This window comes from Sarcophilus harrisii, chromosome 1 (assembly GCF_902635505.1).
Source record: "Sarcophilus harrisii chromosome 1, mSarHar1.11, whole genome shotgun sequence".
In the NCBI taxonomy this organism is placed as follows: Eukaryota; Metazoa; Chordata; class Mammalia; order Dasyuromorphia; family Dasyuridae; genus Sarcophilus; species Sarcophilus harrisii.
Genome location: NC_045426.1, coordinates 532,786,273 through 532,810,734, shown reverse-complemented (window position 1 = coordinate 532,810,734; position 24,462 = coordinate 532,786,273). Strand labels below are relative to the sequence as shown.

Sequence of the window (24,462 nt, the reverse complement as noted above, 5' to 3'; positions counted from 1 at the left end):
ACACTAATGAAATCACAGGCCTTTCTAAGTATTGAAGGATTTTTATTTTATTAAGAACTCCATTTCCTCTATCTTTCTTGTATCTTGAAATTAAAAAAAAAAAAAAAAAACCCAAACTTCCACATCTTAAAATCAATGAAGTCACTTATTTCCATTTGTTTCATGCTGCTTAGCTTTTGGGGAATGACCAGGGATCTACTTCAACAGTGTTCAACCTCTTCACAGGAGAACCATCCATCCTGGCTGAGTTTTATGCTGCAAGCAAGCATGGCTACTCCCAAGAGGCCAATTTTCATTTTTCAGGTTGACCGTTGAGTGTATCTTATGACTTCTAATTGAAAAGTCTGCTAATTCAAACTGTATCTTAATCTTGCCTATTACCACTATCTCACTTTAAAAGACAAAAGTAAAGGTATTATGAAATGAAAATCAACCCAAACCATTAAGTGGCAGATTTCAGGGATAATACATTTCAATTACAAAATAGAAAATGAGTTTGGGAAACTTCAAAAATGTGCAGATGTTTTTTTAAGAAACTAATACATAGCTAAATGAACACTAAAGAAACACACAACAGTGACATCTGGTGGGGATATTCAAGAATTAACTTTACAAAAGGTCAAGCTTTTCTGGCAATTTGGCTTAAAGCAAATCTACAACTGGAGCTCAATATATAACCCATTTATAACATTACTTAATAGAAATTAAACTTTATTATTTTTGTTATGGTGAATGATATTCTCTGAAGAAAAGAGGAACATACAAAAGTATATGTTTGGGGAAAAAAACCTCTAAATAAGTGCAATTAATTCAAGTAGGTCCAAGGCAGATTGATGGAAATGGTTGTGTGAATAACCAATTTTGGAATTTCTTTAACACAGCAATCTGTAACATTTCAGGGCAACATACGTCATGACATTAGATGAGAAATTAAATTGGAGAACATTAAAAAAATAAAAACAAAAGACATCACCAACAACCCCAAACCATCTATTATAAAAAACAGACCCACCCCAACATAATGCAATATAATGGTGTTAGAAAGTTAAAACAACTAATTTTTTTTTTAAAAAAGAAACTTGGGCTTTACTTTTTTCTTTTATCTAACCAATGGCCTGGATGAATATTAAATACACTGCAGTAAAGACTGAGCAAATATTATACAGTACAATGATTTGGAATAATATCCTTCTGATTTGCTCATTACAAACATCTTATCAAACAGAGATTGATCTGGCTCATAGAGAACATAAATTACAGTTTGGAAGATGCAGGATAATTCTACCATAACATTATTAGAATGTGGCTGGTTTTCAACCTGAGTAATCTAAGTAAACAGATTATAAGGTAAGAAACATACTGGCTAATACAATATCTACAAGTTGTAGAAATGTTTTTTGAAGCTACATTTGAGTGCAGTTTTCCAAGTACAAAACTGATAGAAATGCTTAAAACACCTGCTGAATAACAAGGCCTTTTACTAGCTAATTGTACAAGTGAGTAAGTGGTGATGGAACTACACAGAGAACTATTACAGTGTGAACGATTTGACTTTAATGTGCACTTAGAGAATTGGCTATTGGTGTCAAAAGCTTCAGACTTCTAAGTATCTGCAGGATAGGAATGGTGAGTACAGAAAGGAGAGTAACAATTCCTGAAGCAATATTATGCTAGGCAGACATCCATATGTAAGTTAACTAGCTCATATTTATCAACAATTGATGAAGACTAGTATATAGTAGCAAATACAGACCATGGCATTTGTGGCTTCTAGATTTTATTAGATTTTAATTAAGTAGGAATGGATGTTTTTACATAATAGCATCAAGGAAAGCTTGAATGTAGAAGAATTATTACATAATGTCAAATAAACTTTCATTTTGTATTATAGAACAGTGCAGTAGCAAAAAACCTTTTCAGTAGCAATAAAATAATTAAGCAGCATTTAAACAGAAAGTAAATTAGAATCAATAAAGAAGTTGGAATGATTGGGGAAAAAAAAAGACAAAAATGGATGTTCTCCCCCCCTTTTGGAGCTATTAGTTAAAGCTTATCTTCTTTTCAGTACTTACACAGCAGATGTGGGTCTTTCCTATTTATGTTCTCCATTTTTTTTTTTTTTTTCATTTTTCTCTCAGTAGCACATCACAAACCCTGAAGTCACTTAAATGTCCTGGGAGGTACCAAAGTAAATCCCAGTTGAAGTAGCAATGGTGGGGTAAGGGGTAGAGAGAGGAGTTTGTAGGTGGAGAGTTCCTTCTATGAGGTAAGCTTGGAGTAACTCGGTGGGGAAAGTTTACGCTTCAAGTATTTGAGAATGTACAGTGGAAGACAGCTTACAACAGTGATTGCTGACACTTTCCACAGGAAGGTCACAGTTGTGATAAAGGCAACATCTATATGAGGAAGAAAAAGAAAAAAGGTCTAAGTGAAAGAATAAAGATTTCAACTTCCTTGGAACAATACCAAAGAACATTTTCTAAAATTGTTTGAACATTTCCCTCAAGTCCTTTACAAAATCATAGGTAAATAAATGTAGAAGTATAATTCTAAATTTCATGCTTTTCCTTTGTTTTCTTTGAGATGCTATTTCTATTAAATGTTTTTAGAATTCATTCAATTAAACATCTGACAAAAAGAAATACTGAATATAATTATTGTCACCAAAACTTATCAAACAAACATTCAACAATGCATTAAACTAGGCAGAATCGTAATGTTTCCCTGAATGCCTGTGAGATACTTAGTGTTTTTTTTTTTTTTTTTTTTGTAATAGTAGCTCTTCCCTTTTTTTGGGAGGGAGAAGAGGTAGACAAAAGGAGAGGTTGCCTCATTAATTGTTTAACAATATAAGAAAATGGCATTCGTTATGACCAGGCCAATCTAATTTTACATGAAGGAAACATGGAAAATGTGACGATATATACAATTTAAAATTCAGGAAATAGGACAAAGCTCACTATATGGAATTTTGTTAGTCTTTTATCTACAAAAATGTTGAGGGCATAATTTGACCTGTGGTACATGAGAATACAAGCAACAAGTACCATGTTATAAGAGTTTTCCTGAACTTAAAAAATGAACACTTAAAATGTGGTATACTGAAAAATCTTTAAGATGCTTCTTCAAAAGCTTATAAGCTCTTTAAGGGTAAGGATGATTTTATTTTTGCCTTTGTATCCCAAAATGCCTACTAAAGAGCCTGGCACAGGGTAGGTATCTAATATATTTTTGGTGAATTGAATTTTCATGGATCACTTGTTAAAATATAAAAGAAAAACTTAAGGCAGAATAAATGGTCAAATTATGGGCATAAAGAGGAAGCCTTTAAAGACTACTTCAATATGAGCAAATTTTTTAAGTGAGATATTTTTGGAAAAGATTTTACTCTTAAGGCTGAATAAGACGGTATCTTGGTAAAAAAAAAAAACATCTTAAAATCACTGATGAGCTTGTGCATATACCCACAGGGGCAGTAGTGCATCACAAACCAGAGGCAAAGGAGAGTAAGTGACTTTTTACACAGTGAATTAGTGAAAGAACTGAAAAGTTAAACAAAGATCTGGGTTTTTCTTAGCAATTATATTTGTCTTTATTAGCATTATTTTTTTTTTAATATAAGGAAATTTTAACTCCACCTACCTAAGAAAGCTCCAAAAGACACTCTGCCTATACCTGTTCCAAAATAAGATAGAAAATAAGGAAAGTAAAGGATAGAATCACAGACAAATAATTAGGAAATTAAACAAAAGAAGTGATTAGTTTGTGAATAAAGGGAAATACTTTAAAAAGCTATAATATTCACTATACATAATATATTAGCAGAATAGTATTAAGCAGACAGATTTTTATCTCCATTTCTTTACTTCATTACCTGTAGTGCTGCATTAATTTCAAATACACAAATGAAATGCAACAAGTAATTTACTATTCCATAAAAGTCCTGATACACAACTAAATACATGTAAAAATACAACAGTCTCTAAGAAAGTTATGTTCAAAGGACGGGTTCATCTTCTTAGAAATCCTATAGTTTTAAAGACACCTAGTCGTGATAGCTATGGGATAGGCTCAATATTTATATTTATCTTTTTCTGTTATACTATTTCTCTTTTTGAGTATATCTTTTGAGTAGTATCTCTTTTTGAGTAGTAGATAATATCATGTTAAGAAAATGGGTACATTTAAAATGCAATGCTATAAAAATAACCTAACACGTCTCTCAACCCTGGTTGAATTAATTCATATTCATAAGATCATATATAAAAGCATTTATTTAAACAATTCAAATGACCAAGATGTTAAAATAGTAAAATAACTACTATTCATGTACCACAATGCCTTTTTATGAATGTTTTCTGTATACATAACATCAAAGTCTTATTAAAATTATTCCTGCTATTCGGATGTTTGTTGCCTATGATTCCCAGTTTTCAATCATTGTTATCTTAAATATGGATTTTTGTTTATTTTGTTATTACTTAAAACATTAGAATATATCAAAATTGGGACAAAGCTAATAAATTTTCCCTCTCAATTTGGGATTAGAGAGAGAAGCTCATTTTAAAATCTGCAATTAGGGTATAAAAATGGAAACATTAAAAACATACTGAATATTATTTTATTCTGTATTTATTGTAGATTAACTGGACTTTATCATTGTACAAATATCATTAAAAATAACATTTTATGAATAACTCAGCAAGAAGGATAACAAAGTCAGCCTGCAGCTTCTCTTCTCTCCTCCTTTTCCCTCGTTAAAAGCTGTGTTGAGGGGAAGAGGAGAATCGAGAAACTTATGGGGGTAGATAGGATAATGGTGATGAATAATGGAGAGAAGGTAGAAATACTCACATTCTATTTATTTCTCTACCATTCTTTAGAATGGAAAAGATGGAAATAAAATGGCTAAGAGAATACTGAAATAAAGATAATGAGGTAATGGTATGAAAGCAACTAGTCACTGCATGTAAGTTCATATTATGAGGTCTAGATAATATTGTATCCAAGGTACTGAAAGAACTCATTATTATCACTGATAAAGCACTGTAGCTAATCTTCAAAAAACTGAGGTGAATAGAAGAGCCAGAGGAATAAATCATTGATCTATGAAGACATATACTTTATTCAGTATAAATATCAGGTTAAAGGACAGGTAAGGAGAGATATTATTGAATATCAGGAAAATTTACTATGTGAGGAAATTCAGGAACCAGAGAAAAATTCAGGCTTGAAGTAAAAGAAAGGCTTCCTAACATTTAAGGCTATTCAACAGCAAGATAGATTTTTTTCTCTCATTGAAGGTCTTAAAGAAAAGGCAACTTTCAGCATTTACTAAAGTGAGAATTCTTGTTTAGGTATGGATTAGACCAATTAGAGTTTGAGGTTCCTTTGAATTCTGAAGTCCTGAAATTCTGTGATTCTTCAACTGGAATAGATAGATGCTTCATTTTTCAAAAAAGAGAAGAAGGGGTCCTAGTCACTGAGCTGCTGCCAAAGACTCAGCAGCCGGTACTTCCCTTGTTTTCTGATGTTCCACTCCCCCTGCCCATCTTCTGTCACTGCTACCCACAGACTGTTTCCATCAAGAAAAAAGAATTGTATAGTATGTCTGCCATCTAGAACCTCCAATCTTTCGAGCGCTTTGCTGATGCAAGTAAGGGTGAAGACCTGTTTCCTGCTGGGACTGAGGATTACATTATCCATACAAAAATTCAACAGAGAAATGGTAGGAAGACCCTCACTACTGTCCAGGGGATAGCTGAGGATTATGATAAAAAGAAACTCGTGAAAATATTCAAGAAGAAATTTGCCTGCAAAGGTATTATAATTGAGGATCCAGAATATGGAGAAGTAATCCAGCTACAAGATGACCAACATAAGAACATATGCTAGTTCCTCATTAAGACTGGATTGGCTTAGGATGAACAGCTGAAAGTTCATGGGTTTTACATGCTTGATAGCTTACTGAAGCTTAAATGAGGATTTCCTTGCAATGAGTAGAAAAATTCCCTTCTGTCCTTATCCAAATTAAAAAACCTTATAGCTTGTATAATGTAACCATTTGGGGGTCCACCATTTAACTTGGACTAGTATAACTCATTCATGTTAAAAAACTGAAGAGAGTCATAGTCAGGTCTGGTAGGGCCTAGACCGAAATACAAATAATCCAATGTTCCAGTCAAGTCCAAAGCCTTAGTAGCATCTGAGACCACACCTATCCAGAGACTCCTTGGTACTTCCTCTGCAGAACTCCCTTGTCCATTTAAGAGGACATTACCATCCTCTGAGATGCCTTTAGTGAAACTTAGGAGAGTAACTTAAAGACACCAACAGCTAGCCCAGTTATACCACCAAGATAAAAAGTTAGCCTTTGGTGGCAGAACAGAGATTCTGATGACTTGGACCACCTGACCAGGGAGGAGTTTCATTTTGGGGCAATGAAGATATTTTCCTTTTTACATCAATCACACATCAAGATCCAGTGTTTGATCAGGCTTTTTCAGTAGCAGTATTGTGTCAACCTCTGGGAAATGCACAAATGAAGAGAACATCATACCGTAGGCCAACTTTACCTGAATTAAACTTTTGACAAAAGAATAAATTTTGAATTAATATATCAAAACAGTCAATTTAATAATAATGGAGTTGTAATTTAATAGCAACAGCTGCCCAAAGCCACGTGAAATAGCAGACTAGTTTTTTTTTCCCTTTATTTTTAAAAATTTAAATGTTATGCAAATGTATTCAAACTTATTTAAATAAAACTATGATTCAGAAAAAAAGGAAAGAAGGATTTTTAAATCTATAAATCAAAGAGTTTGACTGGAATCACTAGCACCCTTCTTGAATGTGTTAATCAAATGCTCTGTGAACATGTAATGGACAAGTTATAATAGGTTAGTTAAAGATAAATCTTATGTGACTAAAAGGACTTGAAGCATGCAAGTCTATGAAGAAGTACTGAACAACTAGTGGGGGATGAGACAACATGATCAGATAAACCATGTGTTCATTTGCTTGGCTTGGCTATTCAACGTTGCTTTGATGGAGGGTTCTCCTGGATAGGACAGGAAGTCTTTTGGAAAGGATGATTATGTAGAAAAAAAAGGAGCATCAATAAAACATTTAATTAAAGACTTGCCAGATTAAATTAATTTCATTTTTAGAGAGCTTGATTAGACTGATATATCAGGAGACTATAATAGTTATACTAAATCTGTATTTTAGCATGAAGTTGACCCTCTGTTATGTTTTCTTTGATATTTTGACGGATTTGTTTTCTCACAGAGTTTTCTCCCGGTGCTACCTGTTATCCTGTGCAACTGTGCAAATCCTATACAACTGTTATCCATGTTCAATCTTCTTTGCAGGGAAGGTGTGGGAGGGAAATGGTCCCCTCTCATTCCAGGGAGTCAAGATACCCTGACACTGAATGGTAATAGAGAAGCATATGGCCTTACTCTTCTCATTATGATAAACTCATCCTTTTCTAAACCTATAACTCAATGAAAATATTCTTGGGGTCATTTCCATATTCATACTCACTATGAGCTTTATTGGTGCCCTTGGGATGACCTAAAACTTTTGATCCTTAGCAACAGTGACCTTCTATGACTGTCAGCCATAGCATCATTGAAGAATAGTGATGTTAAAAATATGAGTGGGCCTTTTTGGGGGGGAGAGACTTCATTAAAAGTACTGAATAATTTCCTAAATGCAAACCAGATGGTCTGCCTTCTCCTATTTAACTCTGGGTCCACTTTCATACTCAATTAGGAATGTTTGTCCAAACATATGTACTATTGGACCAGCATTATAGCATGTGTCAGCCATATATCATAGCATGGGCAATAGACAGTCTTCATTCCCTGTATGTGTATGTTTTTTCCCTGTGTGGATGTTTAGGTGAGTTATAACTTCAATAGGGATCCAAAGTGAGCAAAATCATGAAACCATTAAAACATTAGGTCAAGGTGTATAGCATATGAAGGGGGAAGTAATGGCCTATATTTTCTATCCTAGAACATAATGAACCATCTATTGAAACAAAGATGTGAAGGAGGATTTAGTAGTAAATTAAGCTTAATTGAAATAGGCAACAGGGTACCCATACACCATCCATCACCCTCCTCAACAAAGTAACAGCAATACTTAATAACACTACATCACAAAGAGGAGAAAAGTTGTTACATGGTAAATGTACTGGTAGGTGCACTTGGATTACCAAAATGTAGTTTAAATAAAGCATTTAGATTACACCTAAAAGATTTCAGCTAACCCTGACCATTTTGAGCAAACCCTAGTCCTGTCTCTAGACAATTTATTTACCATATGCTTCAAAACATTTATTCATCCCAGTATAGGTGATAGAACAGATTAATCATAGGCATGATAACAATAGTACCACAAGGAAAATTTGAAAAATTCTTACTCTTAAATGACAAAAAGCAAAGATTAAACCTTATACTTTTTGCATAATGATTTAGCCAGTCAAACTGGACAAAAAGAATTTAAGCCTGTCTTCCTAAAAGTGAGCTATTGTAGAAAAATTGTCAGAATGAACTTGTCTATGTGGCAAACTTCTTTTGAGTGATTAGACATCTCATTTTGGAAATTCTGCAATATACAGGGACTTAACATGATTGGCACAATGTCATCCACAAACAAGAATATTTAGAAAACTTCACCACTTATAAGAATCCCTCTTCCTTTTGGACTGAAAGGCACAGAATCTTGGAGCTGAAACTGGGCCCACCGGCCATCTCATCCCAACCTGTACCAGAACAAGAATCCCTTCAACATACCTGATATGTGGTTATTTATAGCTTTTTTTGCTTGATGACGTCTAAGGAAGGAGAACCTGCTCTTCATTCTACTTCTGAATAATTCTAATTGTTAGAAAGATTTTCCTTATTTCAAATTTAAATTTGCAAACCTATAACTTCTACCCATTGTTTCTAGTTCTGCCCTTTCCAGTTAAGTTTTCTATTGTATGATAATCCTTTAAATACTTGAAAGAAGGTGAACCTCTAAGTTCTGGGCTACACATCCTTAATTCCTTCAACTAATACTGATATGTCATAAATTTGAGACACAACCTGGTATATATGGCATCACTGAGGCACAGTACTTGCTGAGAACAGAGGTATTTTCACAAAACTCATCCTATACAATATACTTCTCTTATTATAGCCTAGTATTTTATAGACTTCTTTGCTGTCTCATCACACTGCCAATCCATATTGAGCTTGAAATCCATGAAAATCTCTAGATAATTTTTTGGACAAACTACTGCTTGGTTCTGCTGCTTTTACTTTCTATTTGTGAAGGCTTTTTTGAATCCAAGGGTAAGACATTTATCAGACAGAGGGTCACTGAACAAAGTTACCTCCATTTTTATGACTCTTCAAAGAATCTTGCATAATTTTTAACATATTCACAGGAAGCATTTTTTTGGAGAAAAATCTTAGTAGCATTTTGCTGTCTTCAACCAATTTGATTTCTTATGACCAATAAATAGTTGTTGCAAAGAAACAGTTACAAAAGACTGCCTATTTTCTCATTCTTTATTCAAGGATATTCCTGACACAGCTATAGAATATTTCTTAGTCACCATTTTTTTTCCTTTTGGTAATAAGACTTGTGATCTTCCTCTTTACCCTAGCTTTTTGGTATACTCCCAGAAATTTAATAGAGATAAATGTTAAACTTTAACCTAAAAATCATCTTCAGAAGTATACAGTGGAGGAAACATAGATTTAGAGTAGCTCATATGAAAATGATATGGGCATTTTAGAGAACTGTTGAACTGTAGCTCTATATGAATCCTCAGTGTGAAATGTTCATTAAAAAAGCTAATGCAAATTTATAGAAGAGACTCCAGAATAAGAGATGAGAGAATTTTGTAGCATCCTGCTTTGGTCAGAATACATCTGGAATGTTTGGAATCACATTTTTGGAAGAATAACGACAAGAGCATGTCCATAAGAAGGAGACCAGAATAATCAACAGACCTGAAAATCATTTCACATAAGGACTGGCTGGAGGAAACATGCATGAATAATATGGAGAAGACTTAGAGTAACAAAACAATTGACTTGAAATGGTGGAAAAGCAGTTATGTGGATGAGGGATTAAACTTTTTTGCTTGGCTCCATTGGGCAGAACTAAGACCAATGACTAAGAAATTTCAGGGATGTACACATTTTGATTTTCTAACAATCAGAATCATTTCAAAATAGAAAGGGATGTTTTGGAAGGGTTTTAATTCCCACTTTTAGTGGTCTAAGAGTAGTCTTGATGACCATCTATTAAGTATATGGAGAAAGATGGCTTTGATGGTTCCTTCCTGATGTCAAATTATTTTCTACTTCTTTTGCCTGTAGAGAATCAGTGATAAGTGGATAGATCCAGAATAAGAAAGGCCGGGTAATATTGGAACGTGTGAAGTAAAAATAGAGAATGGACCTATATCTCAGAAGTGTGGATGGATTTGGAAGTATTCATCTAACAATTTTGGGAGTCAATAAGATCTTTAGAGCAAGTTAGGATATTACATTATTTAAGTATCAATGGGATCTGAAGTATACACACAATACTCTATAGTTTTCTGTCCTCTAAGTCCAATACCTAAATAAAAGATTGATGAAAGCAAAAATAAAATCTCTTCCAAAACTGAAGGAGAAACAAGCAAGGGAACAACATGGCTTTTTATCTGGTCTACAGATTTGGTTGGCATTCTTCCTTCAGAGTTGCTACTCTGTTTTCAATATGAACGTAACAAATTAATTGTGGGGAGTTGGAGACATTCCTGGAAAACAATATAATTTTTAAACATTCTATTTACAGACAACTTACAAAAATCTTCTTAATTTCCTAAATATACTATGGCAAAATTATATCTCCTAAAAAATAGGTCATATGATATATGTCCAAGTTCTGAAATTTTTTGGTTAATTTTTAAAAAATATGCTGACAAATAATTCAATATTTCATATTTAAAAGATAAATAAAACTTAATCATTCCACCTCCTCCAACCCAAAGAAAAGGAATACTAATTTTATAGGTAACTCACCAAAATATTCATTTAGAAAAGCAAGAGAGGCCACATAGCAGCCAAGGCTGAGGAATTCAGCCACCACCATTAACCAATGCCATGTTCTTATAGTGAGGGCAACCATCAACAGCTCAGTCAGGATTAGGGCAGTGAAGGAAATGGCAACAACATGGACAAATTCAGATTCAAAAAGCACCAGGGCTCCATACATTAGAATACCACCTTAAAAACAAGTTAAAAATGGTTAGCAATTACTACTTTGTTGGAAAGCTATCTTAATTACAATGAAAATAACTATAGTGACCACCAAGCAACAGTGGAAACTTTTGATCAGATAACATTCTTACTGATTTGTTTTTAATAGAATTTGAAAAATACAAGAAATAAATGCAAGAATTTTAAAAAACAAAGATAAATATGACATAGTTATGTGTTCTACTCTGGAATTTGAATCAATAAGTATGGAAAACGAAAAATTTTAAGAGTGAAAATGAAACAAAAGCTTTTAATATCTAGGAACAATACCCCTTTCTTCCCCAAAATCTGTTGCCACTCAGCAATTAGTGTAAATAATTAAACATTTCAATTTAATATATCTGATTCGTCTGTTAATTACATTTTCAACAATATCTCATTAATTTCTAGCACAAAGGCAGTTAATGACTTCCAAATGATTATATAATTTAGATTTCTTAACTAATTCAATAATCACTCCATGAAAGAAACCTACTGTGCAGTGGGCAATGTGATAAGCACTTGTAAAAAATTTTCCTGGATTAGTATTTAATTAAGAACAGGTTGGTTTTTAGATTACATGCATCAATAAATATACCAATCCACACTGCCTTAGGAAGAGGCTTGGCATACCTCTAGAATATCGATTTATGAGATAAGCAGAAAGCAATATATAACACTTGATGACATTTTAAGCTTTGAGAATTTAACCTGGAGCTGAAAACAATGTTATTAATATAAGACAAAAAAAAATCTTTAGTCTAGTAAAATTAGGGTCCTTACCTACCTTGATAAATACTGATTAAAACCCAGATGAGAAAAGTCTTAAATGATAAGGATCGTCCCTGCAAAAAAAAAAAAAAAATAGTAATATAGGCTATGTTAGTTAAGTATAATAGAAAAATCTGGTTGATTCATGGATTTTAAAAATAGACACAAGGGGCACCTTCATCTCAAATATGTAAGTTCAGAAGCAAAAAAAAAAAAAAAATCAACATACATAAACTTTATAACTAGTTATTTAGTAAAAAAGTAAGAAATAAAGCCTTCATCGGGGACCAAACAACTTGACATACTGATATTCTCCTATTATAATTTCAAAGATGCTTGATGGTCCTTGGATGAATCAGCAGTGGCTCTCGAAGCCCTAATTTTTAAGATTCTTTGCTCCCCATATTATTAAAAAGCAAGTGATATATAAATCTTTAGATGTACTAGGGGAACATTCTATAATGAATCTTTCTTTAGGGTGATCAATTCTTTTATAATGTGAATCTTCTTTTATAACAACAGATTTTTATATACTAGACTTAAAAAGTGGGACACAACTATACTTGTACTTTCATAATAAAGTCTAGATAGGCTTTTATTTTTCCAAGAAGCTAGTTACACAGACAGATAACCAGATATTCTCTATATACATACTGATATATAATATACTACATATCTATAATATGCTAACATACTATAGATAATATTCATATCATGCTCTCAAACTATAGGTACTGACTTCTCCAAGATTCTTAGAGAATCCTTCCTTTCCCTTTCTACACCTTTTCTTGGTGACTCTATCAGTTTTTTATGGTTTTAATTGTCATGTCTATACTGATTACTCACAATTTTAATCTGCACATGCAGCCTTAGACTCTCTTCTGAACATCACTCAAAAATCATTCATTTCAAACTGACTATCCAGGACTCAAACTCAAATTGTATAAAATTAAACTCATTGTCTTCTTCCTCAACCTTACTCCTGTTTTAATCTTCACCATTTTTGTTGAAAATACCATAATTTTTACCCTCCCAATCTCCTAGGTTTCTAACTTTGCTATTATTCTTGACTTCTCTCACTTCACATATCCTGTGGTGTTCTCTTCTTTAAAATATAATGGTTCTCTCTGGGAGCAGGTTTCTTGGGGAGGTTTTCTGCAGGCAGCCCTAGTTTCAGCTCAGAGTAATAATCACTCCAAATACAGCCAGCTGATAAAATGCAAATGTTTATTTTCTCCTTCCTTGGGCCCAGGTAACTTTAATAGAGGCCTCAGCTTTCCTTGGTTCTGAGAGGAGAGCTCTCGCCGATAATCTTTTGCCTCCTTCAGCTTCGGCTTCTCTTCTCCAAAAGTCTCCAGTCAGCACCAAGGTGAAAGTTGGAATGAATCTAACTCCACCTCCGAGAGTGGGCTTCCTCCCAGAGTGCTCCTCTCCGACTCTTGGCAATGTTCTGAAGTGATTCTGGCTTTAGATCAACTCCTACTCGTTGCTTCTTCTGAACTGACTGACTGGCTTATTTAAACTCTATTTATGCTGGGTGCAAAAGGTTGACTCCTCCTCCAAGGGAGGGATTAAGAGAGGTGTGAATTCACAAAGTTACAAAGTTAACTTTGTGAATCTCCATACTTGTGAACTCTAATGAGTACCTAAATACATTAGTGAGCTAGAGGATTTGCTAAGTACCATGCTAAATTAGGCAACTGACTTATCACTTTGTAAGGATTGCAACAATATCCAATCTTAACAATCTTATTTTTACCTATGACATCTTACCTCTGTCTTCTCTTTATTCATAAAGCTATCACCTTAGTTTAGGCCCTCATCATTTCTTTGTTAAGATTTCTGCTGTGAGGGGTAGCTAGTTGATGTAGTGAAGAAAGCACCAGCCTTGAAGGCAGGAGGACCTGAGTTCAAATTTGATCTCAGACACTTAACAAATCCTGACTGTATGACTCTGGGCAAGTCACTTAACCCCAATTCCTCGAGGAGAAAAAATTTCTGTAAAGACTTCCTAAGTCTCCCACCCAAACCTTTCCCCACTGAAGTCCATCCTAAATGTTGCTGCAGAAATTATTTTATTTAAACAGAGATTGACCAAATCACTCCCTATTCCAGTAAACACTCTGATGATTTGAGGATAAAGAATAAAATTTTTTATTTAGGTTTCAGAAACTTTAATAACCTTGCTCTACCCTATCTCTGGACATTACTCCATCTTCACATTGTTGTCCAATCAAATTGTTCTTTTTGTTCATCACATATAACACTCCTTTCTTCTATCTCCAAGTCTTCATATTAGCCATCCCTCATGCCTGCAATGTACTCCCTTTTCACCTCTGCCTTTCTTTTTTAAAGACAAAGCTCAAAAGAAAACAATAAAAAAGGAAGAAAAAAAAAGAATTGAAAGAAATTGAAAGAAGAAAGAGAACTGAAATAACTGCAGAAAATATAAAATAAAAAAAATAATAAAAATACGAATAAAAAAAACAAACCCAGGAATTATATGAATACAAAGGAAGAAGATTCAAAATTATTTTTAAAAAATGAATGTTAAAAATTTTTTATGTATTATTGAGAAAAATAAAATAAAAAATTCTAAGATTAAAACAGAAAAAAGAATTTAAGCTTTTCCTGATCCCCCCAATTTCTAGTTCCTTCCTTCAAAGTACCTTGTACTTAAATTTGTATATATTTTTATTTATTATTTTTATATTTACCTTATATAAAGCTAGAGATGTACTTGTTTCTTTCATTAGAATGTATTGCAAATAGAGACAACCACCACCTGAGAAAGAAGTGCTATATTTCCTATTATATTTGCTTCAGTTATTTTCAGAGGTTAATTAAACTTGAGAGATGTTATATAACTGAAGCCATACTTTAACACAGGTTTTCCTGATTCCAGGTCCAATGTTCTATTACTGTACCACTTGGCAGAAGAGTGGCCATTATATTACTTCTCTCCTTCAATTAAAAGTTTCAACTTCTTTTGGAGATAAAGAAATGCACAATAGCATTTTACACACGTACTTGTAACACAGGCTGAATGTCACCTTTTTGCCCAATAAAGAAAACAATTAGTAAATTGATGAATTACAATTCTTTTTATAATTTGATTTTGAGAGATAATCACATGAATTTATACTTAGGATCTCATACTCTGATTATAAGTGTCAATATGTGAAAATACTGACAACCTGAGTTTGTTGTGAAAATACCAAATTCAAATATACTTTTGAAACTTAAGCACACTGTTACTTACTGGCAGGTATTAATGATTTTAATGAAAAGAAAATTAAAATTTTACTCTATAATTGACATGTTAACAGGTTCCTAATTAACAAATTTTCTAATTGTTCTCTGTTGTAGACACTAATGAGTTCACTCTTTGGCTATGCTAGATTTCTATGCATGTATAATACTATTGAGGGATTTTTTTCTAAAAGGAATGTACTTTATGTTTTATGATCAAAGTTAAAAACATTATAGTGAACTTTGCTACATTCATTATGGGAAATATTTCTATCTACACAGAGCTACACACACACACACACACACACACACACACACATATGTGCTATTATTTTCATCAGTAACTTTAATGTTAATTTGTCAGATATTTGTTGAGTTTGGCAGATCAATACTCTGAAGCATATCACCATTTCTTAAAGCATGTATTTCATTCAAAGCAACCTTATGAATGGCTAAGAACTTCAATGAGGAGAGCAGAAATCAGGTAAATAAATAATTAACTTGAAAATAAAAATTTTATTGCACCTATAAGTTACCATATTAGCTAGTTCACAGATATTACTTATGGCTTTAACAGTAAAATGCTGTGAGAGGCAGCAACACTTAATGGACACATTATTATATTTTAAAGTAGGAGACTCTTCAGAAGCAGCCTATTTTTGGCCTGCTGCCACCTCCAATGACCTGACTTTTTAATGTGACCTCTGTCCAGCAATTGACAGGAGCAGAATAAGAAACACCCCAGAAGATTGGTTTTCTATCTGAGGAACAATGTAGATATCTAAGTGACCCCTGCCCACTTCACCACAAGCCAGCCAGCCTCATTTGCTTAAGCAAAATTATTCTTTTAAGATGTCTGAAGGGAACAAATAAAAATTATCTAGCCCAACTCATATCTGAATAAGAATATTCTCTATATTTCTGATCTGTGATCATCCAACTTAGGCCTGAAAACCTCCAATGTGAGGAATCAAATACTTCCAGAGATAAACCATTACTGTTTTGGATAGCTCTAATTGATAGGAAGTTTTCCCTTACAACAAGATTTATTGGAGTTCATTGAGAAGTAGCTTAGAGGAAGCATGATTTAAAGGAGGTAGAACTGGGGTATGAAAGATGCGTTGGGACCCATAACTGGAAAGGCATCTTTTCTTCACAAGAAAAATGTCTGGTATGAGTGGCAGAGTAGTCTGGTGATCTTTGACTACCTTGGATGGATGGTTCAATATGAGTATTACCCTTATGGGAGAGTGAGGTTCCTATAACTGAAAGTTATTAAGCATAGGCAACATCAGTTTTTCTCAAGAAAATATGCATTTTGGACTAAATGATATCTATAATCCCTTCCCATTTAAGTTCATATACTTTATGATAAGAAGGATTAATAAGAGAAATATATTAAAAATAACACAGAGTAAAGCATCAAAGTAGCAAATTCATCTTAAATGAATCAATCAGGTATCTCAATAAAAAATGCTTTGTACCTGTTTGAAAATTAATATATTAGAAAATTTTAAGAGACTGAAAAAACTCACTAGGATGCAATACAGGAAAATTAGGATGCCTAATGAGAGATTTGTTTAAAATGGCCATTTCAGATAGTAATCCTTTTTTTTTGTTGTTCAATACTAATTGAGATCATATTGGTGATTTCTAAAGTACTAATTTCTTCATCCTAAAAGGAAGAATTAGAATTTTTACAGTTAAAATTTGTCTGTCAGATATGAGTCATAAGCATGAAATACAACATAAGCCTGTCAAGAATTGGGAACCAGATTGAGCCAAATATCTGTGTGTCTATCATGGGAGTCAGGGTAAGGTAATATAAACATTACTTACAGAAATCTAGAATTTATAAAAGATAAAATAGGAGTCTTAATGAATGCAGTATTTAGGACTGTTATGCAGAAAGGGTCTATTGTAAAAATTATACAGAACAAGTTCTTTATTGTACATATAATTTTAAAATTTAAACAATATAAATCAATAATAAGTATTAAGTTCTTTCTATGTGCAAGGAGGCACTAAGTGTTGGGAATACAAAGAGAAGAAAGCAAATAACCTCTATTCTTTTTTTTTTTTTTTTTTTTTAATAGCCTTTAATTTACAGGATATATACATGGGTAACTTTACAGCATTAACAATTGCCAAACCTCTTGTTCCAATTTTTCACCTCTTACCCCCCCCCCCTCCCCTAAATGGCAGGATGACCAGTAGATGTTAAATATATTAAAATATAACTTAGATACACAATAAGTATACATGACCAAAACATTATTTTGCTGTACAAAAAGAATCAGACTCTGAATTATTGTACAATTAGCTTGTGAAGGAAATCAAAGATGCAGGTGTGCATAAATATAGGGACTGGGAATTCAATGTAATGGTTTTTAGTCATCTCCCAGAGTTCTTTTTCTGGGTATCTAGTTCAGTTCATTACTGCTCCATTAGAAATGATTTGGTTGATCTCGTTGCTGAGGATGGCCTGATCTATCAGGACTGGTCATCATCTAGTATTGTTGTTGAAGTATATAATGATCTCCTGGTCCTGCTCATTTCACTTAGCATCAGTTCGTGTAAGTCTCTCCAGGCCTTTCTGAAATCATCCTGTTGGTCATTTCTTACAGAACAGTAATATTCCATAATTTTCATATACCACAATTTATTCAGCCATTCTCCAACTGATGGACATCCATTCAGTTTCCAGTTTCTAGCCACTACAAAAAGGGCTGCCACAAACATTCGTGCACATACAGGTCCCTTTCCCTTTTATAATCTCTTTGGGATATAATCCCAGTAGTAACACTGCTGGATCAAAGGGTATGCACAGTTTGATAACTTTTTGAGCATAGTTTCAAACTACTCTCCAAAATGAAATAACCTCTATTCTAAAAACGTTTAATAATAAGATAATAATAATAATGATAGCCAGTACTTACATAAACATCTACTATATAGCAGGTACTGGGGTAGGTGCTTTATACATACATGTCTCATTTGGTTCTCACAACTATCCTGGGAGGTAGGTACTGTTATTATCCCACTTTATAGAGGCAAACAGGGTTAACTGATTTACCCAAGATTACACAGCTACTAAGTGTCTGAGATCACAATTGAATTCAAGTCCTCCTGACTCCTGGCCCAGCACTGTACTACCTGGATGCCTTAAGCTTACATTCAATCGGTAAAGACAGATTTAATATGTAAATGGCTGTATCTCTATATATGGTAATTTGAGAAGGACAAGAGAACATTAATGACAAAACTGCAAGTGATACTTCAGAGACAGGACAATCCTGGAACTATCACATATATGAGGAAAACATTAATTTTGGTCTGTAATTTAATACCAAATGTTTTAAAAGACTTTTTGAAGGCTTGACATAGCACAACTTAGCAGAGAGTTTGATACTTTAACTCTAAGGTTTCTTTCAAAGGTTAGATCCATTAAATTATGAAATCAGTCTTTGCATTCACAACCACAAGCCTGAGGTAGTTCAGAAATACATCAGATGGCTCAGTTCACTATGAATCAGTTAAATGATTCTAGTCCCCAAAACTCAGATTACTGTGGCTTCTCATGGAAGATCATAAATTATTTCAGATGAATAAAATCTTTTGTACAGTCATGAGAGAGATGACTCTGCAAGTTTCTTTTTATACTTGTAGCACCTAAAAAGACTTTAATAATTTAAAGTGGAGTTTGGGTTTCAGATAAGTTATACCCAAATTACTTTATACAAGTTATAAAGTAATACGATGCACCATCTCCTGTGAAGAATAAAAATTGCTAGATGGGGATAAAAAAGAATTTATATTATACTCGATTGACTAATTTTTTGCTAGTCAAAAGAATACCAGATTGGTAATGCATATACTATATGAATTCCTAGCTTAAAAAAAACTCATCTAAATATAGATAAAAAAAATTCATAGACTCATAGAGCTGAAAGGGACATTAGAAATCAGCAAGTAAAATCTGCTTATTTTATAAATGAAGCCTATGGAGATGAATGACTTGTTCAAAGTCATTAATAAATTAGCGGCAGAGCTCGAATTAGGAGCAAGATCTTCTTTCTTTCCCATGATGGCATTTCCACATAGAGCTCTTTGTTTTATTGCATGATACAAAGAAAAACAAAAAGTCTCTCCTTGAAAAAATTCATAATCTAATATGGGAGAGAGACAACACATACAAACAAGATATATACAGGATGAATCAGAGAGAATCTCAGAGTGAAAGCATTAACATTTAAAACTGGGAAAGGTTTCTTGCAGATGCTGAATTTTTACTTGGGCTAGAAGGAAGCCAGAGAGGGAGGGGAGGCAGAGATGAGAACAAAGTATTCTAGGCATACGGAAAAGATAGAGAAAATGTAGGCACGAGTGTCTCGTGTGAGGAAGAGAAGGAGGGCCTCTAATACTGGATCATAGAATACAAGGAAGCAAATGAAACATAAGAGGACTGGCAAAGTAGAAGGGTTCAGGTTATGAAGGACTTTAAAAGCCAAAGGATTTATCTTTGATTGAAGAAGCAATAGAGATCTATTGATATTTATTGATTAGAAGGATTACTTTAGTAACTGAGTGGAAGATGGAGTGACTGGAGAGCTAGTTGGAGCAGGAAAATCAACCTGCAGGTTATTCTAATAGTCCAGAGGTGAGGTGATGAGGCTTTATAGCTGGGTGGTAGTAGTGTTAACAGAGAGAAGGGAGCCTGTCTGAGAGATGCTATGGTACTTGACAACAGATTGTATGTGAAGGATGAGTAAGAGTTAGGTTGCAAGTCTGAGTGACTGGGCAGATGGTACTTTTGATAGTAATAGGCAAGACAGGAAGAGGGTCAAATTGGGTAGAGAAAGATAATGGATTTAGCTTTGGAAATGCTGGAACATGCAAGCTGTCCAACAAGACAACTAGAGATGTGGAACTTGAGGTTCGAAGGAGATCAGGCCTCAATGAACTAATCTTTATCAAATCAATAATTTGCTGAGCCATCGTGCATCTATTACTTGGTTTCCTTGGTATAATTTTTAAAAGAACAAGATACACAATATGAAATGCTTCAGATACTTTATTTTCATAGTTTTAGTGTCCTTTAAATAATTCTTAATATTGAAATGGGTGCTAAAAACTGCAGAATTAGACAAGTACCAAAGACTACAATCGAAACAGATCTCTATAGAACTTATGACATATACTGTCTGTGTATTCTGTTGGTACTTATATATTTGCTACTCTGTGAATTCTTCTGTATTGTTATACTGTATTATCATTTATTTTTCATGTATTTAATTCACTCAATTCCCTAACTAAATTGTAAGCAAAATCAGGACTGGGACTATGTGGATATATTTCACAGTATTCTGTATATCATAGACAACCCAAATATTTACTGAATTATTGACTAATACTGTGTGTCCAACCCACAGCTATTCAATGGAAGTAGAAAAGATGAAATGGAATTTAAATTGCTCTTTAAAAAAGTGCTCAGAAAAATCAAACAATGTACATTCAAAATATTTCAAGCAGTTTGAATAAGATTTTACCCAACTAAAAAAGCTCAGTAATTCTGTTATTACCTTGAATACTAAGAGTCAGAACTTTGAGATGCTAAAAAAGAAATATTATACTATAGAACTAATATTAGCTTAGGCAGATAAAAGATGGTGGATTTAAATAAAAAAGGGTTTGGGGAAAGTGAATGACTGGATTGGCCATGCAGTATGAAAAATTCAGGGCTAGATTTGAAGATACTGAACAATGATTCTCAGTAATTGGTCATATTAGATAAAAAAGAAGCCTTATGTCCCAAAACAGATGCAATCCAATGAAAATAGAATATGATTTAGTGATATTCCAACATACTTAACTGACATTAAGTGATAGCATGACATTAATTAATTCAGTGACTCCAGCTGGAGATGAATCAGCTACTTCATCAGAAACTTGTGACTGACTCTCCAAATATATGCTAGTTGCTGGGGTAATTTAGTACTTAACCTGCTAGCATAATTACACAGTGTCCATTAAAAAAAAAGAACAGGCTGATATGTAAAATCCAAATCCTTGGTATAAGCAGAAACAAGAGTGGTTTTTACTATCGCCTCTTTTTTAATACCTAAGTAGTTAACAAATACTCCTGAAATTACATGCTAATAATATAGCAAAGAGGTGCAGTTAGGAGCTGTTGTGTTTCTAACTCAGTTTAGGTTAAGATTTCCCGTGTTGGGTAGAGGAGAATCTCCAAAAATTTATATCTTAGTGAATGAAAGCTTATTCTTAACACAATTTTGACACAGATTCTAACTAACATTTTAAAAAGTCCCTTACAGAAACAAAAAAATAATCTTTAAATGCCAAAACATTTCTCTTTTTACTTCACAGCTACTAGGGGCTTTTCATTTTGATTTAATTTGCTCATATGATGTTTCCTGATGGGAAAAAAAAGAAGGTTGGGACAGCCTTTATCATTGTAGTAACAACAGTATTATTGAGAAACAAACAAAACAAGCCCTACTTGAGAGCTAAGTTTTGTCTTTCTATCTCCAGTGCCTAGTGTAAGGCTCTGCATAAAGTAGACACTTTAATAATTTTTTTTTTTTTTTTTGGGGTGGAAAGAAGGAATTCATCTATATTGTAGGACAGGAGAAAAGAAAGCTGAATGTAGAATCAGAGGAACTGGCTTTAATCTTGGGTTCTCCTTCTTCTTATGTAAGTAACCCTGTGCAAGTCATCTGTACCCTCTCCAGGCTTGGGTTTTGTTCCCTATTAAATGAGAAAGAATTAGATGATCCAACTAGAAGTCTGACCTGGCTCCTTGTCAAAACTGTGTGAGGTTGGATGGACAGGTTATCACTGCCTACTCAGAGAGATATACCTAGTTACAATATGATCTGAACTATAGGCCAGCTTTAACTCCTGATCTGCTTTTCTCCTTATTACATTGTTGCCCCATATTATAGAGTAAATGAAAACTTGACTGTTCTTGGTAATCAGTCCTTACCATAAATGTAAAGAGATCTGGTGAAGCCCCTTCTGCTCCAAGCTTGAGGCAAACTCTGTATTTAGCACTTCCAACATTTCTTTTATCTTTTTCCATAGTATTCACTCTCTCCCTTTCCATATCTCCAAAGTACTCAATACATTAACAGTCTTCTCCACACTCCCTGCTCTGCTTAGGATAAGAAGTTATAAAATACTAAGATATAAGTGGCTAAAGTAAAAATTAAAATGTTCCTTCATTTCTGTCTTAAACCTTGAATCTGTAGTTGTGAAAAAAATTCAGGTTATCGCTCACTGGCTGAAGGTTTCTGTTTTTGGTATTTGGGGTATTTGGTATTTGGTATTTGAGTGAACTCTTGAAATCAAATCACAAAAAAACCCACCTATTTCCACAATTCCTTATCTAGTTTATCAACAACTTGGGTCCCTTCAATAGGAACTGGCAAATCAGTATGTGCTGATTAATTTCTCTAGCTAATCAGTTCTTTTCTTTACATACTTCTATAAAAATTTTGCAGCATACCTCACTCAGCATTGTGATTATCACAAAGATCAGGTTTGGAATATTGTATTACATGAGAGAAGGAGCAAAAGAATTCAAGTTTGGCAATCTGTGCCCAAGTTCTATCACTAACACTTGCCACCTGTGTGACCACAAGATAAGTCATTTAACTTTTCTGAGTTTGTTTCTTCATCTGTAAAACTGGTGTGGTGATGTTTTCCCCTGGCCAAAGCTCCAGGCCCTACTGAGTCACCATAAGAACAAATTGGGAGTGACTAGAGCTGGATAGCTTGGGGATTTTGCCTGGCAATAACACCCCTTCAAGATTGCAAGCATTATCAGTTATCTGCCATCTATCCACTACTGTTCCTATGGCTAGCAATCCCTATACTTGTATTACTCCAACACTGGCACTCATTTTCTTCTCTCTATCTAGTCCCCTTCCAACTCTACCCTACCTGTGTCCAACTTTAAACGTTTTTTAAAGCATTGGGCCCTCAGGAATTTCTGTTTCATAGTAAACACATTTGCTGGGCCACTTTTTCTCACATTTCTTCCATCTATTAATCCTGAGACCTGGCTTTCCCTAGAAGACAATGCCTCTTTAGTCATGCCCTCTATCACATCCCTTGATCCTAGAAAAAATGTCAGAATACTTCATGTTTTTCTGCTATTTCCAGATTCTTCCTTTATTGCTACCACTCATAATCCCTCACTTCATTACAGTTTTAAACCCAATTTAGATAAAAGTTGTTGCTGGGTACTGGTTCCAAGGTTCTTCTATCTTTTCCAAGAAGTTAAGTATTTGGCTCAACACCTGCCATGGTGCTAGGGAACTTCAGCATCCACAATGATGCTTTCTCAAATTCCATATCTTCCCAATTACTAAATATCTTTAAATCCCAAGATCTACTCCTATACTTTACCTCAATCATACAAAGCGATGGTCACATCTTAGATCTTGCTGTCATTCACAAGTGTTCCACTTTTATGATGAAAAACGCTGTTTTCCAATATCTAATTATGACTTCCTATATACCCCGTGTTTCACCTCTACTAAACCTATTCTTCATTCACAACATACTTTTAATCCCTCCATCCCTAAGTATTATTTCAGGCCATTTGCCCTGCTCTGAATTTACTTTCCTTCTTTTCTAATCATTACTTTATATTTAGCCAATTCAACTCATCTTTAATTCTCAGATCCTTTACACCCTTATCCTATGGTTCATCCCTCATCAAATTTCAGTCCAAGATTAATTCTACCAGCTGCCTTCTATACATTCATGTTATCCGATTTCATTTAGACCCTCAGTGCAGCAAGGCAATTTTAAAAATCTTTCTCCTAATTGATTTCCTCCTTCCCCAAAAAGTTATCCTAACCTTCTTGTCCTTCCTTTTGTCTCCATAGCTCTGCCTCTCCTTTTTCTTACCTGCAGACTTTACCTTTTACTCTACTGAAAAAAACTGAGGCCATTTGATGTGAGCTTCCTCTTTATCTCAAAATATTTTGATATTATTTCCCACTACTTTTTTTCCATTTGATAAAGAAGTGACTTCTTATGCCAAAGCAATATATATCTTTGTTTCTATCTCCTCATGTTCTCCTGCAGGTTGTATCCCTAATGTCTTCTCTCT

At 33.8% G+C, this 24,462-nt stretch overlaps 1 protein-coding gene and 1 pseudogene across 7 annotated transcripts in view; one reads left to right on the top strand and one right to left on the bottom strand.

The window, feature by feature from the left end:
• Positions 1 to 1,760: 1,760 nt before the first annotated feature.
• ATP9B (ATPase phospholipid transporting 9B (putative)) overlaps positions 1,761 to 24,462 on the bottom strand; it is a 451,952-nt gene continuing 429,250 nt past the window's right edge. For 6 of the 7 annotated variants that reach the window (XM_031946730.1, XM_031946732.1, XM_031946733.1 and 3 more), the window contains 4 exons: positions 12,082 to 12,139; positions 11,079 to 11,282; positions 3,643 to 3,675; positions 1,761 to 2,396 (listed from right to left, as the gene is read on the bottom strand). In XM_031946730.1, coding sequence (XP_031802590.1) covers positions 2,260 to 2,396; positions 3,643 to 3,675; positions 11,079 to 11,282; positions 12,082 to 12,139 — 432 coding nt within the window. In that variant the 3' untranslated portion in view covers positions 1,761 to 2,259. The remainder of the gene's footprint in view (positions 2,397 to 3,642; positions 3,676 to 11,078; positions 11,283 to 12,081; positions 12,140 to 24,462) is intronic. The other variant, XM_031946731.1, reaches the window with a different exon arrangement.
• On the top strand, positions 5,341 to 6,294 carry LOC105749345 (annotated as a pseudogene).